Source organism: Eutrigla gurnardus (genome assembly GCF_963514095.1).
Source record: "Eutrigla gurnardus genome assembly, chromosome: 22".
NCBI lineage: Eukaryota > Metazoa > Chordata > Actinopteri > Perciformes > Triglidae > Eutrigla > Eutrigla gurnardus.
The window spans coordinates 17,180,580-17,197,189 of NC_139933.1; the positions used below are offsets into that span (position 1 = coordinate 17,180,580).

The 16,610-nt window shown below is 42.1% G+C and overlaps 2 protein-coding genes across 2 annotated transcripts in view; one reads left to right on the plus strand and one right to left on the minus strand.

Annotated features, from left to right (window-relative positions):
• The window catches only part of LOC311032690 (plexin domain-containing protein 1-like), a 164,284-nt gene that overhangs the window by 95,308 nt on the left and 52,366 nt on the right, over window positions 1-16,610 (plus strand). The gene's annotated exons all lie outside the window — the stretch shown is intronic.
• acsl5 (acyl-CoA synthetase long chain family member 5) lies at window positions 5,826-15,275 on the minus strand. Its single transcript, XM_084039921.1, has 21 exons — window positions 15,251-15,275; window positions 14,158-14,323; window positions 13,960-14,071; window positions 13,545-13,609; window positions 13,365-13,466; window positions 13,179-13,278; window positions 12,421-12,599; window positions 12,276-12,308; window positions 12,121-12,172; window positions 11,251-11,324; window positions 11,089-11,166; window positions 10,878-11,012; window positions 10,314-10,448; window positions 10,138-10,233; window positions 9,575-9,647; window positions 7,722-7,810; window positions 7,500-7,616; window positions 7,146-7,289; window positions 6,955-7,056; window positions 6,672-6,743; window positions 5,826-5,969 (listed from the first exon to the last, which is right to left on the minus strand). The coding sequence occupies exons 2-21, from the start codon at window positions 14,311-14,313 to the stop codon at window positions 5,832-5,834; spliced, it is 2,052 nt and encodes a 683-aa protein (XP_083896047.1). The 5' UTR covers window positions 14,314-14,323; window positions 15,251-15,275; the 3' UTR covers window positions 5,826-5,831.

Consider the following 16,610-nt stretch of genomic DNA (forward strand, 5'->3'; position numbering starts at 1 on the left):
AAGCAAAAATGTCTTTTGGTTTTTTGACTGTTGGTAGCACAAAACAAGACATTTAAAGATGGGACTCTGGGAAATTCTAACAGGCGTTTTAAACTTCGTCTGCCATTTTATGGACAAAACTATACAACAGCGAAAATACTCGATATATCCTTTTAAATAGGGGCTGCACGGTGGTGTAGTGGGTAGCACCGTCTCCTGACAGTGAGAGGGTCACAGGTTCGATTCCCGGGTCGGGTTCCTTCTGTGTGGAGTTTGCATGTTCTCCCTGTGTCAGTGTGGGTTCCCTCTGGGTTCTCCGGCTTCCTCCCAAAGTCCAAAGACATGCAGGATGGACCTGTCTGTCTCTACATGTCAGCCCTGTGATAGACTGGTTACCTGTCTGTCTCTGCATGTCAGCCCTGTGATAGACTGGTTACCTGTCTGTCTCTACATGTCTCCCTGTGATAGACTGGTTACCTGTCTGTCTCTACATGTCAGCCCTGTGATAGACTGGTTACCTGTCTGTCTCTACATGTCAGCCCTGTGATAGACTGGTTACCTGTCTGTCTCTACATGTCAGCCCTGTGATAGACTGGTTACCCGTCTGTCTCTACATGTCAGCCCTGTGATAGACTGGTTACCCGTCTGTCTCTACATGTCTCCCTGTGATAGACTGGTTACCTGTCTGTCTCTACATGTCAGCCCTGTGATAGACTGGTTACCTGTCTGTCTCTACATGTCTCCCTGTGATAGACTGGTTACCTGTCCAGGTGTACCCTGCCTTCGCCCAATGTCAGCTGATCGGCTCCCTGAATACAGGATAAGCGGTTGACGATGGATGGATGATCATTTGGGTTGTCAGTCAGTCAGACTGTTGCTGAAATGTTGATTGTGACACAATTCCAACAACTAACCACACCATGGACATAAATACAACACCAACAGTGGGGACACTGAATTAACCTTTTCCTGATGAGATGCAACCCAAAAGGCCCACACATCCGTTTATGATAAGCTATTGTTTGCATTGCAATTCTCCTTGCGGTTCCTTTAACTTTAAACACTTTATCCCACCCGACGGGCCTCTACTTGACATGCACTCCCGGCTCTGCAGGCTGCAGGTAATCTATGTGTTGTCTGTTCTTTGCCTCAGAACAGGACATAGGTGGAGCCTCCCTGTGTTTGCTCTCCCACAATAAACCTCCGGCACACTGACAACAACCGGTTATTGCTCCACATTAACCCTCTTGGTAACAATTGCTTTCTCAGGCCACTAGATGTAGCTGAGTTTTCTCTGGTGCGGGTCATCATCGCAAGTCAGTGGGATTGGCAGGAAGTTCTTTAAAGGCCCGCTGCGAACAACGTGATTCAAGGTTTAGTAACGTTGAACACGTCGCCAAGTGAGAAATAGATCGAATCCAAAGTTTGTTTTGTAAAGGGTAAATGGACCTGCATTTAAATAGCGCTTTCCTAGCTAACTAGCTACTCAAGGCGCTTCACATACTACATTCAGTCACTTTTACCCGTTCACACACACATTCATACACTGATGGCAGAGGAGCCTGCACATCAGGATCTAACTCATTCATACACTGATGGCGCAGCATCGGGGGCAGTAGGGGGTTCAGTATCTTGCCCAAGGATACTCTGGCATGCCGACTAGAGGAGCCGGATTCGAACCGCCAATCTTCTGATCGAAGGACGACTCGTTCTACCTCTGAGCCACAGCCGCACCATTTCTCTGATGCCAAAGTTTGTCTATCAATCCATAAAAATCCTAGCGATCACAGCTCTCCCCTCCCTGTTAACCGATGCCGATAGCAAAACACAAGAAATTAATAAATATACTCGTAAAGACGAAGATAACTGATCTTTCACTTTAACTGGCCGGTGTTACGCTTTAAGAGTGATGACAAGCCAAAATTACTTGTGGTTCTGCTGATCTGGCCAGTTCATAAGTAATTCATTTTTAATTTTGTGCAAAAACTGCAAGCTGACAAATATTGTGATCATTCTTGAAGTTTGGGGGAAGCCAAGAAAAGAAGAGAGAGAGGCATCAGGACATACGAGGAGTCAGACTGAAGGACAGACAGCTGAGCACACAGAAACACGCTGATATTTACACACTGGTTGTGGCGAGTCATCGATTGATGACCTACGATTAATTGATTATAAAAATTCATGCCAATCTCAGCTCTTAATTGCCAGGAAACCACGTCACAAAAATAGCATACGTTTAATGTTCACGGCAGTGGACCGCACAACAGTCTCGTGTTTGATTTTCATTGATTTTCGTTCAGGGGGGTATGGGAGAAGTGTTGGATGTGCAACCAGTGGGCACACAAGCCCTGCTTAGTTGGAGTGAGCAGACCCTATTTGCCATCACTGTCTCTCAGATAGTGAATATGTAGCCTGGTTGAGTTGGCTATTATTGTTAGGCCTATTTATTTGTTCTTGTTGTTGTTATATAGGCTGGCCTAAAAATGTGTTTCCTGTTCATGTTCCTTGCTCATTTTGTGTTAAGATGCACATAGTTATGTAGGCCTATTTGTCAATGCAATTTAACTTTCAAATTTAGTTCTGCCTTCTTGCCGTCTGTTTAAGATTTTTCCCATTAAGATATATATTGTGACAACCATCCCCATTATGGGGTTGGTTGTCACAATGTGTAAGGGTGTCTTTGATAGTTAATAACTTCTTTGTTACATTAAGTTATAAAATGAGAGGGATACACATTTCAAGCCAACACCTTAAGCTTCAATTGAATGTAGGAATGACTATTGAAAGATGATTTGATGATGAGCAATTCACACTAGAGTAAAAAGTGTGCCTACCAACCCTGTTCTCCCTTACTTTCAAACAAATATCTTTATATCTTTCTACTCCTCACATTTTCCAAACAGGCTTTAGTTTCAATGCATTTCATGGGAATTATTGTTTTTATTATTATTATATTATTAATTTGACGCAAGATTTAGTTAGTCTGGCAAAAAAAAAAGAAAAGTCGGTAGAAATATCCTTCATTGGAATACTTTTTTACTTGCCATACGTTTCAGAGCCTGTATTTTCCCTTTCACTTGAGTTAAGAAGGTGAATTAGTACTTCTACCAGTCTTTTTTAAACACTGCCAGCAGACTAAATATTCACGTTTGAGACACTGGATGCTTTTCATTTTTGTAATTTTATTTAATAATAATTTTATTATATAATAATTTAATCTAAATAAAGTCTGCATGTACCAATAATTTAACTTTGGCATTGATCAACGCAGAATAGATGCAACTGCAAGTTTTCAACAAACCATATAGAAATCAATGGAAATCAATGGCTGCCATAGGAATAAACACCACTAAAACGTTCTTCTTCTTTTTTAAACTGAGTTATAAACACATTATGTGCAGGCGAGGGAAACAAATCTAGATGAACGAACACACACTTAAGTGGACCTTTAAAGTCATGACTCCAGTCTACCTGCAGTCCAAACTAGGTTTGTGTGGGCATCAATGGATCTCAAACTAACTGTTAAATGTGTAAAACACCAGCCAGCCTCCGTTACAGCAGGATCTCGTTATTTGCATGGAGCCTAAATGGCCCATACAGAGTCCTGTAGATGTACTTTTAACTGTGTTTCCCCTCCGCGGAGGAAACTTTAAGTCGGGAACTCGTCCACAACAAACCACAACAAGCCACCGCGAGCCGATAGATGCTGACTTGATCCAGGAAAGTGGCGCATTGAGCGGCAGCGAGGCTGAGCAAAGGTCCGCTTACCTGCTCTTCGCGGTCACCTGTGGCGGCGGAAGAAGCCATGTTTGAAGACGCTGCTCCGGTTCACAGGTGAGCTCGCGTCCCCCGCACGAGGACTAGAGGAGGGACCGGGCTCGTCCCCCTGCACCGACTGTATAAAAAAAAACACAGTAGACGCGCATGAGAGGAGCTGATATTCGACTCGTTCCTTCAAAGGGTCCCGGCCGGAAGCAGAGACGGAAGAGGGTGGTTTTCTTTTTCCTCCAGGTGATCCAGAATCCAGCTGCAAACCCGGAGAGAGTCACCGAGGAACCGGCGAGGAAACGCACGCTAGGGGGCAGCGTTGAGCTGTGCTGAATATTTCCATTTTATCTGAATTTTTTATGCTAATCAGTCGGACATTACTTGTAGGGGAGACGAGCAAGTGACCCTTGGCGAAGCCCCGCCCCCTGCTGGCACTGCCGTGGAGCCCACACAGTCACTACCTGCACTCCTTACATACATAGTAGCTAATTTTTGGTAAAGGAAAAAAAGCAAACAGAAGGTCCAACAATGTATGTTAGTCAAGAGTCAAGGACTGTAACAAACTCAATTCCTCCAATCAGAAACAAGCTAGAGATGACACTTGATCTGCACATGCTCAGTAGGAGGTAGAAGAGGAGCAGGGCCACTTCATTTCAACAAAATATATATATATATTTTAAGGTATGAAAGTTAGGAAAGTCGGAACATTTTTACTAAATGTTAAAAGTACATCAACAACGGATGTTTAAATAAATGTTTTTCTTTTTAAAGTGTAGCAGCTTACTCACTAAACATACTTTATAATTGCAGTAATATGTGTTTTATGTGTTTAAACATTAGATATGGACAGAAAGTGACGATATTTATAGATATGGTTATTTTGGGTTAATTACTTATTTCAACAGTGTCACAATATTATGGTATTGTCCTTAGTGAAAACATTTGGATACCTAATTGGTCCATGTTTGTTTCTCAGTATAACACCGTTGTATTTCAAGTAATGAGTTACGAAGGAAAATGTAAATAATTTGGTCCCACTACCTTGATTTTGATGGCATTTAAATATTTTTTGGTGATCAAATTTGTATCATTCAAAACCAAACTCCATCTCTCCATCTATATCTCACTAAATCACTTTAAATGTTTTTATTATATTAATTTACTTTACATTTCTGCTAATCTGGAAAGAACAAATGTTTCACTTCTAGATAGGTCAAAAACAGTCGAGAGAAACTGCAGATCATATTGTACAGCAATACATAATTCTGATTTCAGCTACAAATGATTTTATTTACCCACCTTACAAGCGGAACTGGGAGATAAATCCTCTACCAGCATACATGTAGTGATACACCGTCAGTAGCAAAGCTGCAGGATCGGCTGTAATGCTTGTGTTGTAACACATGAGGGCAGTGTTGAGTTAAGCATTAGGATCCTCTTCTGCAGCCGCTTTTCTTCCTGCTGTCCACAAAGCAGACTTAAGGTGGAGTCATGAAAACCTCCCAACTCACTGCAAGTCATCGTCTGCTTCATCAGCATATCCAGTACAAATGCATAAACTCAGACCACTAATATAAAATTTGTATTTTGTTGTAAAACGTGGCCAATCACCTTCCATCATCTCCACTCAAAAGATGCAGTTTTTTTTTACTAAAATGTAAAGTCACATGACTTTTTAGAGTAGAGTAAAGACCTGACTGATCATGTGCATGTTTGACAGGAGTTCTAAATGAACAGTCGAGCATTTGAAGTGAAGAGTTTCAACACGTGCACAGAGTGAACTGAAGCAGTGATGCATCCAACCGTCCTACCGGTCTGAGAAGGCGTCCAGCCAACAACTGGGACTGAGAAAGGATGAGTCACTCAGGTTGTAGCCAACAAGTCAGTCACAAGCTGCTCTGCAACATTTTTTCTGCATCAAGATGAGTTGAACAGAATGTCATGGTCTCAGGTGACTCGGGCGTCTGAAGCCAGAACACACAGCAGACCCGGCTGTCTGCTGCACGAGAGGGCAATCATTTTAACACTTCAAAAAGAAAACGAGGTAAAAAAACAAAAAGATGGCGGATGTAGTTTCATTTCATTTATTGGAGGTCAGCATACAGTTTGTCGATCTGTGGCTGGAAGAGAGATTTGAGCTCGGCCCTCTTGGCCTTCAGGGTCGGGGTTAACAGGCCGTTCTCGATGGTGAACTGCTCCGGGTGGAGGTACAAGTCCTTCACCTGCGTCAGGGAGGAGGAGGAAGTGCAGAGGGTGAGAACGTTTATGGATGCTCCATGTTCTCTGCACCTAATTTACCTTTAACAATATAATTTAAATCAAACCAGCAAAAGAATTGATACAAATTAAAAAAAAACAATTATCCTGGTTTATAATAAAATAAAACGATTCTGCTCAAGAAGCAAACACCGACCTTCTTCTCCCCCTTTAGAAGTTGTTGTGCTCGGTTTAAACTCAGAGAGAGAAAGTGGGCGTAAAGAGGACAGATGGAGAGGAAATGAGTCAAGTGTCTGACATCTGCATGGTCTCTATGTTTAATGAGACATTGCTTTGAACAGAACCTGCTCGTTTTAATAACCAGCCGGTGAACGGAGCCGGGTTCAGTGAGAAGTCTGACCACCTGCTCTGAAGAAACAGGTATTCACCTCCACGACTGCTCCATGCAGTCTTCATCTACAGTTCATCAGTTATATTAGCAGTGTGGTTGAATTGCCCTGCTATTCACATTTTTAAAAACACATTTCTGAACTTCAGCACGGACACAGTAGTAGATTCTTTAAAACTAGACTTTTTCTAAAGAATCAATTCTAGGAGAGCAGATGTGAGCAGAACTATTAAACCTGCCTGGCCCTTGAGAATAATACCTGCGAGTTTCCCTGGTAACAGCAGACTTGCTCGTACACTTATATGAGGAATTCTATTACCTGCTCGAAGGACTTCAGTCCTGCTTCCTTGCCCAGTCTGGTCATGTCTGAGAGAATGGCTTTCTTCATTTCCTGTAAACAAAAACAACGTAATTAGAAGCATTCCAATAAAAAAAAAGTTAAATATTCACAGCAAGCAAGACGCTGGCAGGTTTCTTTTAGTGCTAATGATCTTGTTTACTGCAGAGATGCTCTGGGTAAAAAATAAATGCATTTTATCAAAGTGAGCCCCAGGTTATCTGTCCAAGGTGAGTTTGTACATGAGAAGGTTGGGAAACATTACCTTGTTTTTGCAGAGTTCTTCAATGGAGCCTTGACACCCAAGACTGTTTGCTAAACCTGGCAGGACGTCGGGGTCGGGGACCACGATGGCGATCAGGCAGGACTAAACACGGAGGGAAAGGGTTCGATCGTGAGAGGGGAGCATTTGTGCCGACTGTATTATGCACAAACAGTGACGGGTGCTGGTTTTACCTGCAGACTGTCTCCATGCACAAACACTTGGGCCACAGGTCCACTGCGTACATACACATTCTCAATCTTCTCCGGTGCGATGTACTCCCCCTGAGCCAGCTTGAAGATGTTCTTCTTCCGATCGATGATCTTCAAAACCCCACTCTATCCACCGGAAAGTCGAGACACGACAAATCAAACTTATTCTACTTATGAATTCTGATTCCACCCTAAATCTTCTCCAATCACCGATAGAGTCTGCCAAAGAGTCTCACTCTACAAACTCTGTACATCTGTCTCCGTCTGTGAGAGCTTGGAGCTGTACTCAAAGTACACGAGTCGAGAGGAAAAGCACTTCTGGGTTTTGCTTCTTACCGGAAGCCATTTCCCGATGTCCCCGGTGTGGAGCCACCCGTCTTTGTCCAAGGCCTCTGCAGTCTTCTCTGGGTCTTTCAGGTACCCCTTGAACACGTTTCTACCCTTAATGCAGACCTGGAGACCAAGGGAGATTGGTAAAAACGAATACATTAGACTTAAAAACCTCAACGTTGTTCAAGTCCGTTTTGACCCTTCAACAACAAACATCCATCATCTTACCTCGCCTTCACCGTTTGAAGCAAAGTAGTTCATTTCTTCAACATCCACCAACTTCACAATGTTACAAGGCAGCGGCACCCCGACATGCCCTGTTGGTCAATACAAAAATATTTTGATACATTACAAGTAAAAGTCCTGCATTTAAGTACTTACATACAATCAAGAAAAGGTATTTTAAAAGTTCCAACACAAGGCTGCAACCAGGGATCTATTATTATTTCTGTGATCATGGTGAAAGCCCATCATTGGGAAAACTGGAAAAAAAAAAAAAAACTGGTTGCTATGGACTTTATGGCTCATTTTACTAGGGAAGGTTTTCTCCACTTGTGTGTCCTGCCCACGATGCAATAAAATATTCATCTCTTGTTTTAACCCTTGTGCCCTCCTCAAAAAAACTCCCTCTAACCACCTTCGTGGCAAAAATGTACACGCACAAAAGAAATGCCATTAAATGACCATACATCAATATTTTTTTCCACTTTTTTTTTTTCATAAATCACTTAAACAACTTCAGACCTACTCAAAACTACCAAACATTCAATCATTTTCAGGACTTTAACCCTTAAAATGCCAGTTTTATTATTTTCATTTTTTCCTCCAAAAAAACATTTTTTTTAAAATATTTTCCATATAATAAGTAGTTGAGGGATGGGGCTTTGGTGGTGATTAGAGTCTTGGATATGTCAAAGATTAGCAACAAAATTGATTTGATTGCATCAGTATTTTTTAAGTATTTTTGCACCCTTTAACCACCTTCGTGGCAAAAATGTACACGCACAAAATCTGCCATAAAATCCTCATACATCAATATTTTTTTCTCTTTTCTTGAATCCCTTAATCAACTTCAGCCCTGATCAAAATGATCAAATATTTAATCATTTTCGGGATGTTAACCCTTTAAATGCCAGTTTAATTATTTTTATTATTAATGCATGGTTTTATAATGCATTGGCAGTGAGATTAAAAAATGTGGTTTTAATAGAAGTCAATGAGGCATTTTTGGCCACGAAGGTGGTTAGAGGGAGTATCTGTTACTACATAAAATATACTAATGCAATCAAATACATTTTGTTGCTAATCTTTGATATATCCAATACTCTAATTACCACCAAAGCCATATCAGCCTGCTACTAATTATATGGAAAATAATACATTTTTTGTAATAAATAATTCATAATTCAAATAATAAAACTGGCATTTAAAGGGTTAAAATACTGAAAATTATTGAATGGTTGGTAGTTTTGAGTAAGTCTGAAGTTGTTTAAGTGATTTATGAAAAAAAAAGCAGAAAAAAATATTTATGTATGGTGATTTAATGGCATTACTTTTGTGCGTGTACATTTTTGCCACGAAGGTGGTTAAAGGGTGCAAACTGCATACAAGAAAATAAAAGACATGTAAGAGTAAAAGACAGTGGATTTAAAGAAAAGTTCCTGCAAAAATTCATGCCACAAGCTGTAACACATCCAAAATGATCGCCAAATCAAAAAAAAAAAAAGTTGAGAAAAATGTACAAAAATGCCCAAGGAGGGCACAAGGGTTAAGCTCGATTTCACGATTTAAATAATCGTAATATCATAATTTCACATCGCCCCACACATAGCTGCAAGTAATGATCATTATGGATGTTGCAGGAAAATGTATTTAAACTATTGATCAAGTTTTCAATCCAATCAACTCATCAGACTAATCGCAAAGCTTAAATGTTATATTCTTCTGGGGAAGTAAAGCCTGTAAAGAAACTACAGCTGTCAGATGAATGTGAGGATTAATATTTCCTTAGATAAGTAAAAAAGAGAAATATGTCCACGTTACAGACGTCACCGTGGGCCGGGTAGGGAGGAAGTGCGTACCTGAGGTGGCGTCTCCCGGCATGGTGAAGGTGCAGCCGGCTGTGCACTCCGTCTGACCGTACGCCTCAAAGATCTACGAGAACCAGATCAGAATTAGAGGAAGAGCAGGTTCAACATGACCAATCGGAGCTTTGCTGAGTCAGCGTTGTTACACCCGAGACGCAAACATCCATAAAATAATAATGTATAATACAAGATACAAGAATGAAATAAGTCTATTGAGCCCATTGAGGAAATTTAGACTACAGAAAGTGGAAAAATAAATGATTTTTAATATCTTTTTTTCAAACTTGAAAATGTATTATTAATTTAACTCTAAAATAAATAAAACGAGAATACAAATAGAAGTAAAAATAGAAAAGGCACATAAACAAAGAAAAATTCAAAAAGGAAAGTGACAGTGGTGTGAGTTGATTAGCAGCAAGGCATCAGACCAACATATAAACATGATACTTCCATATAGAAATGCACTAAAACAGTATAACATGTGTAATAATGCATGTGAACGTGATCTCCTGATAACATGACCCCTGTGGTGACCTGATCCGACCCGACGACCTCACCTGGCAGCCCAGAGAAGCCCTGAGGAAGTTGAGGACGGCGGGAGATATGGGCGCCGCTCCTGTCACCATGACTCGGACCCGACCCCCCAGAGACTCCTGAGATGACAGGAGAAGACGTGTTGCATTCACTGACTCTGTCCTGCAGCACATACAGCCGTCTGACCCAGCGTCTGTACCTGCACTTTGTGGAAGATGAGTTTGTCCCACACACTGTTGTTCCTGATGATGCCCGCCCTCACTTCGGCGTATTTCCTCTCCACGGCGAAGTTCAGCAGCCACTTCTTGAAGGGAGATTTGGCTCCGCTCTGAACCTGGTGACAGGACGTTTGACCACAGCATTCCACACATTACTCCACTTTCTTGTGTCGTTTGCAAAGTATGAGTGTTTTTTGTACTGTAAAAATATTCTGTAAAAAAGGTCCTACATTGAAAGTGGAGTTTAAACCAGAAAATGTGATTAAAGAATGTCTGTTATATCATATTTAATCACCATAACTCATTTATTCATGTAGAAGCATTTCACTGGTTTTTCCATTAAATAGCTTGATTTTTTTTAGTTTCTCCGACGGCATTTCTCACTATTTTCTGGATTTTTAAAAACTAAAGTGACACTTTAACCCTGTTAGTTTTGTCCAGCGAAGATGACAAAATTCAAAATGATTTAAAAAAGGTGTAGTGTTTTGTAGTGGAGTAGAAGCATAAAGATGCACAAGATGAAACACTGGAGGAAATGTACTGACTTTGTCGTAGACGCGGTTGAGGAGTCGAGGCACGACGGGGAAGATGGTGGGCTGCAGCGTCTTCATGTCGTCCGGCAGCAGCCGGATGTCTCCCTGGAAGAATCCCACTCTGGCTCCAGCTCCGTACATCACCGTCTGAGAGAAACACAGGAAGTCATCGCCTCCAAGTCCCATTTCCAGGTACGAGGAGCGTCTCATGACCGAGTCTCACCTGAACGACTCGCTCGAACATGTGAGCTAGCGGCAGGAATGAAATGCTGACGTCCTGGGTGGTTGGAACCACGGACACCTGCAGGAAATACAGAGGCAGCGTTAGCGACGTTAGCACAGACGTCAAAATACTTAAAATGACTTATTAAAAACAAAAACATACATCAAAGCTTTTGATGACACCCGCAGAATCTGAGACCACGTTCTCGTGGGTCAACATCGCACCCTTGGGGTTTCCTGAGGGGGGAAAACATATTTCATTCGAGGTTAGACTTCCAGAAAGAAGTAGTCATTTTGTTAAAATGGCTGCCGCTCTGAGCATCCTGCCTGGCTGCCAATTTCTGTCCAACACACATTTTTTATGATGATAATGGGTTGGTAGCTTGGTTTGGAAGCTGTGCTCGCTTTTAGCTAAATGCTAAGACCGGATGCTAAACGTGCTGATGTTCAGCCAGTACAACGTTGAAGATAAGATAAGCCTTTATTGATGCAGAGATCTCCTGTTGCAGCACAAAGGGCAGAAATTATGCAGATAAAGAGAAAGTAAAACATTACTAGGAGGTTCACAACTAGAACAAGAACTATACAGAGCAGTGCATCCATGCTCCCAGCCTAATATCCTGGTTGTTATGTTTAGGAGTTGCTTGGTAGTTGCTCTGGTCATTTGTGGGCTTTGTAGCCATTTCACGTTTCTTTGCACTACTTTTGAGTCTCCTCCTTCGTTCCTGACAGACTCGGACCACCTCGGTGTCACGGACGCCGCCCAAGTTTGATCGAGTACCTCACCCCTGTTGCAACAACCTTATCAGTTCCAGGAAAAAGAGCTCCTCCTCCAACTCTTCGTCATTTCCTTCTCCAGCCGTGGAGTTATATTATATGGAAATAATTAATCAAAGACCGCCTGACAAAGATTTCAAAACCAAAAAGAAATGACATGCTGTGCAATCTGCTGCAGAACTGGTGCAGGAGTAGAAGTCTCGTTCTGGAGAACTCGACCGCAGCAGCTTTGCTCGTTCTGCACCCACGTGATCACCTGTCGTGCCGCTGGTGAAGCAAACAATACTGAGGTCTTCCGGCTTCGGTGGCTGTCGAGGACATGAAAGCAGCATGTCAGAGACTCATGCAGCTTTTTAAATCTCATTTAATTAAAAACAACAGATTACATGAATATATCAGATTTAAACTTACAATTGGCTTTTGTAGATTATTTTTCCCCAGAAGCTGCAGAACGAAGAAAAAAAAGTTCTCAATCATGTTTGTGCTTTTCCTGACAGCATCAGTCTCGCAAAGGCTAAACAATTAAAGACAAACGCCACTTCATTAGTGTTGTCACCTCCACGTCCTGCATCGACACCACATCCACCCCGCACTTGGTTCCCCGCTCCACCAACTCTGAGTCGAAGGTGTCCATGACGACGATGGTTTGGAGGACCGGAGTCTGGCCTTTCTCCCGGGTCTGCAGCAGCGCCTCCGCTTTGCTTTGATTGTCACAGAGAACTGTGGAGATCTCAGCTGCAAGGAGAAGAAAACACAAAACAAGTGAGATGCATTACCAACCAATACCGACGGTATGATAGCAGAAAAAGTGATTGTACGAGTCGATTCATTAATGCAATAGTAATACGTTTATTTGATAGAGCACCTTTTACACCCTTTAACAGCCACAAAGTGCTTCAGATGATAAAAATAGTTGAAATAAGAGCCAAACAGTAAAATGAGCAGGCGTAGAATAAAAACACCTGGACAATTATTTTTAATTAATTAAAAATATTTAAAAAATAAATACAATATTTAAAAAATAAATACAATATTTAAAAACGGGACAAAAGCCAGTCTAAACAAAAAAGCACTTTTAGTAAGATTCATAATAAAACCCAAGATTAATAATCAGGCCAATTTATCGTGCTCTTCGTCTTGTGATAAGTTGTGAAGAAGTGATGGCATAAACAAAAAGAAAAAGAAAGGAAGCACAGGTTGAAGGAGCGTGTGCAGTAAACCAGTGAGAAGAGATTAGAGCACAGATCCCTGGGGGGGCGTGAGATACTGGACTCTAATTAGCAGCATTAAGAGTGAGAGAGGAGCTCCAATTACCTCGCTCGATAATGAACACCAGCGCTTCAGGACCCAGGGTGTCGTACAGGGGGACCGCTACCATGGAGTAGGTGTAGCAGGCCAGTTCGCCGATGATCCACTGTGAGCGACCCCATGAAACGAGAGGGAGCGCATTTTTAACCGTATGTTTTTTCAAACAAAACAAAAAAAATCGTCCACACTCACCTCGGGTCGATTCTGAGCAAAGATACCGATGAAAGTGTCCGAGTTGGGCTTCAAGCCCTTGTGAAGCAGCCCTGAGCCCAGATGCTCTGCTCTGTCAGACACCTGCACAGGAAGTAGAGTTGGATGGAGTTCACAGCACCCCCCCCCCCCCCCCCCCCCCCACAATGCTGCATGTATTACCTGTCTGTACTTCAGCCACTGGTACGGCCTTCCTGGTTTTCTGTAGCCCAGACATGGTCCGTTACCTGCCAGTGACAAGTGGAGCCCCAGCAATACATCATACTGACATTTGTTTTAACCAAAAGTGAAAATCTTTTATTTTGGTAAATTTGCAGAGTCAGCTTCCTGCATTCTTTCCATTCTTGGAGAGACTGTTAGCTTAGCATTGATAACATACATACATGAAGACTGGAAACTAACCAGACTCTGTTCAAGAGTTTGAAAAACAACATTGGGTGCCAGACAGCTCAGTCGGTAGAGTCCTCAATGCAGCGGCCCTTTCTGCACGACACCGCCCACCTCTCTGTCTCCCCCCTTCACTCTAACCCTGTCATATAACAAAAAGTAGTTTGCCAAATTGCAGTAAAGACATCACCTGAAACTCTCAGCCCCCTCTGAAAGACCTCATAGATGGTCGTGGCGTCGTTGTGGTAACACGACATCAGGTTGTTGTTCGCCTCGAGCAACGCCGTCTTCCTCGCTCCATCCTGAGGACACAGAGCTCGTTAACTATTATTCAAGGCTGCTTGTGTGTGATGTTGTGATGCCAACTCAATGTATGGAAAAGCTTCACCTTGATGCCCAGAGTTTGCTTGTTGAGGTCGATGGCACTGCGGAGAGGACTCGGACGCGTGTTCAGGTACAACAAGGTGGCGGCCCCCAGGGCGAACAGGGAGATGATGGCCGGGAGAGGCAGAGGCGAGAACAGCACCTGGAGAAGGAAGTCCATGGTGCAAGGGCTGCTGGGACGCAGACAACAAAAATACGCATTTATTGATTTTGCACTTTTGACAGTTTATCCAAGTTCAGTCAGAAACTTGGCCACACTTTAGAGATACTGCACTATGATGCAATTCTGAGCTGCTTCACATTTCTGTTGATATCGTCTCGTCTTGAGGTCAAAGTCGGCGTGAGTTGAGCAACAGTTCTTGATAAATCACTCAAGAGTCCAAAGAGATGGTGGCGATGTTTGAGCTTTTACTTGAGATGGACAGATACAAGAAACGCCTCGATCTTGTATCGGATACCATTATTTTAGTCATCAATTCAGCACATTTACATCAATGTATTCATTTGTTTTACAAAGTTAGCAAAGTCATGTTTATGTCAAACCGGATGTTGCCTCAAAGAATGATCCAGTGACTAACACAGAGTGAGGCATTCAGCTTATTGATTAAACACTGGGATCAGATCAGCACTCAGTATTGGCAGATACCAAAAGCCCAGCTATCGAGACAGAAAAGTAATTCATATATTTATAAACAAATGTTAAAAGTATTTATATACTATTTAAAGATGCATGACAGATCGGGTCATAATAGCACTGAGGGCAGAATTAATTATTTTTTGAGAACACAGAAGTCTGAGCGAGCACATTTCAATTTAATGCTGTAAGAAGCTAAAGTTGGTCAATTAAATGCATTTATCTCATATTACAGGTTTCATAAAGACGGAAAGACATTAATACAAATAAATTGCATAATTTATTTATAAATTATTCTTTATTCTTAATATATAGTATTATTGTGTGGACCAGGAAGACAAAGTACCCTTTGTGGAAGCTAAATAAAACATGAATATGCAGTTGTTGGCAAAACAAACTTGTGCAACACTGATATGTAAAGTCTATTATTAGCTATTTAAATGGCGTCTGCCTGCTCTCCTACCTGCTGCTGGTCCTCTCAGGTGTTCCAGTCTGCTCCCAGTTGGCAGGCAGGCGTGTGTGGGTGTGTTGTGTGCAGCAGATCCTCTTCCTCCACTCTGAAGGAAAAGACAAACAGGTCTCACAGGGTCAAGAGTAACCTTTGAACCTCACTTCCACTGATAAAAAGGGAACACGAGGACAGACATGGGAACTGTTCCCAGTCATACGCTGTAACATTAAAAGCGTGACTTTAACGCCGACTTTAACCAATAAACTTTAATTTCAGATAGATTAACTTATCGCTTTATCTCACATTATCTCATCTAGAAGGCCAAGATGCTGCAGCTGATGAAAGGTCAACACTTATCTCGTGTGTTCAAAGTCTTCACATTTCAACATCAAACCTGACAAGTTGTGTTTCGGTGCAGGTTGTAGTGTTACAGGAACATATTCAGCCGATCCTCATATAAATGGTTTGGACAAACCAGTCAGTACAACAGCATCCCAAACCAGTGCTGCAGGACTCGAGACCGGCCAAGACCACTATCTGAAGTTCTCGTCTCAGTCTCAGATGCTTGGGCTGGATTTCATTTCAGGACCACAACTGTGGGGATATTACTAAACTGAAACTCAACTTTGTCTGATTCATCTGTTAACATTATTAGAGTTATTGCCCTTTAAATAATATATATATATATATAAATGGCAAGAAAAGCTTGCCTGCAACATTCTGCAGACAGAAGGCTAAAAGTCATAAAGACAGCACAGAGGTAGCCAGCTAGATTTAACATGGTATGTTTGGTGCATTTTCCTGCTTATTCATTTGCAAGAGGAAGATTTCAATTAAAGATTTCACAGATAAATGTCTTATTACAAACATTTATCTGAGTGATATATGACTTCAAGCTCCACATATTAAAACATAAAGACACTCCTAGGTCCTCCTGTGAGGAACCAGCTGGACTCTTCTCTGCTGGCCGGCGAGCTGCAGGTGAAGGTGCATTGGGAGAAGCATGGAGAATGTTACCTGTGGGATTAGCAGAGGTGGTTCGGGCTGAGATGAGCGCTGATCTCCTGGGGGGGAAGCTGCTGAAGCCAGCAACGCCACTAATGCACACAATCTGCCCACCTGTGGTCATTAGCACCTTAAACTGCACACAGCTGTGTGAACTCCTCTCTGCCACTGAGGCAAGGCCCGACTTGCCCCCTCTGGTTCCTCCCAGGAGGTCTACAGGGCGCTTTCACTTTGGATTCTGCTGGGTTTTTATTTGCCTCAGGGACGGTTCGTTATTCACTTTAAGACCCACCGGAGGGATTTTCGGACCTCTGATCACTTTATGCATAACCCCTCTAGCGATATAAGTTATATATACTTTAACATG